At 39.0% G+C, this 1,801-nt stretch overlaps 1 protein-coding gene across 4 annotated transcripts in view; it reads left to right on the top strand.

Moving 5' to 3' along the window:
• Positions 1-1,801, top strand: part of BCAT1 (branched chain amino acid transaminase 1) — a 105,141-nt gene that overhangs the window by 85,957 nt on the left and 17,383 nt on the right. For all 4 annotated transcript variants that reach the window (XM_055085509.1, XM_055085510.1, XM_007101353.3 and 1 more), the window contains one exon: positions 1,683-1,757. In XM_055085509.1, the coding sequence (XP_054941484.1) occupies positions 1,683-1,757 (75 nt within the window). The remainder of the gene's footprint in view (positions 1-1,682; positions 1,758-1,801) is intronic.

Raw genomic sequence — 1,801 nt, 5'->3', positions numbered from 1 at the left:
GTGCAAAAGCTTTTAAGTTTCATTAGGTCCCATTTGTTTATTTTTGTTTTTATTTCCATTTCTCTAGGAGGTGGGTCAAAAAGGATCTTGCTATGATTTATGTCATAGAGTGTTCTGCCTGTTTTCCTCTAAGAGTTTTATAGTGTCTGGCCTTACATTTAGGTCTTTAATCCATTTTGAGTTTATTTTTGTGTATGGTGTTAGGGAGTGTTCTAATTTCATTCTTTTACATGTAGCTGTCCAATTTTCCCAGCACCACTTATTGAAGAGGCTGTCTTTTCTCCATTGTATATTCTTGCCTCCTTTATCAAAGATAAGGTGACCATATATGCATGGGTTTATCTCTATTCTATTGGTTTTTAAATTCAACATTATAATTACGTTTTCCTCAGCTGGGTGGATTGATTTTTTTTTTTTTCCTGCTAATTTTAATGGTGGTTGATTCATTGCTTGAGATTTTCAAACTTGGCTCCTGACATAATTCCATCTACAGATTGATTTTTCAAGGGAGATGAATTATTCTATTATATATGAATGCTTACACTGATTATAAAGCTACTGTTACACATTTTACTATGGTAGTATCTAGGTAATATATTATCAGTCCACTTTTTATTTTTGTTTATTTATTTTGTTTGTTTGTTTTTTGCGGTACGCGGGCCTCTCCCTGTTGTGGCCTCTCCCGTTGCGGAGCACACGCTCCGGACGCGCAGGCTCAGCGGCCATGGCTCACGGGCGCAGCTGCTCCACGGCATGTAGGATCTTCCCGGACCGGGGCACGAACCCTTGTCCCCTGCATCGGCAGGCGGACTCTCAACCACTGCGCCACCAGGGAAGCCCTAGTCCACTTTTTAAATGAACTAAAGTTGTCATTAGGTCAGATTTTTAAAGTCCAATTATTACTTCTCTAGAAGTAAGTTAATAAAGTTTAACACATTTTTATGGTTTTGTTTTAGGGAGCCATTCAGAGCCAAAAGATACATCGAATTATCCTATTATCCTAAAGGGCATAATAAGAAAAGTAAGAGTACGGACTCTCTACTAAAATCAAACTATCAAAAGCCTGCAAGCCAGTGGGGCATGAATGGACATGACTCAAAGTATAAATTAGGGCACATACAATCTCTGTGCCCTGAATTTAACCATGCTGTCCAACTTTGTGGAATTTGTGGCCCCTGGAAGTTTGGCTTAGAACAGACAGATTTGGCAGCCCCTTTTGTGAAGACATGGACTTGCTTCAATTTATGTCCCTGAAATGACTTGCTTTAATTTGTGACACACTGTCTTTTGAGGTCTCATTCCCTGACAAGAGGGTTAGATGTGGAGGCTAATCATTCATCCTCGTAGATTCTCAGGATGCTGGAAGAGGTAGGATCCTTTAAGTTTAGCCCCTGTTCTAGGTACCCCTGCTTCTCATTGGTTCCTCAAATCAGCCTGAAGACTGGCATATAAACCAGTTGTGCCCTGAAATCAGTTGGTAGGAAACGAACAACCTATCACTGGCTAGTTCATTTTTATTCAAATTCAGAATAGAAAAGAGTCTTTGGCAAAAGGAGCTAACATCCATAATGAGGTTACCATAGTGCCATTCCTTATTTCAGTAAAATTGCTGAGTTTCTTCCTTGTTGTTACTGTGTACATGAATATCCTCAAATGATTTCGTGTCTGGTTTTCTTTCATAGACTATACACATCCCAACTATGGAGAATGGGCCAAAGCTTGCAAGCCGCATCTTGGACAAATTGACTGATATTCAGGTAAGGGCTTCTATTTTTTTTTTTTTTTTTTTTTTTTTTTTTCG

This window comes from Physeter macrocephalus, chromosome 6 (assembly GCF_002837175.3).
Source record: "Physeter macrocephalus isolate SW-GA chromosome 6, ASM283717v5, whole genome shotgun sequence".
NCBI lineage: Eukaryota > Metazoa > Chordata > Mammalia > Artiodactyla > Physeteridae > Physeter > Physeter macrocephalus.
This window is presented reverse-complemented; position numbering and strand designations above follow the sequence as displayed.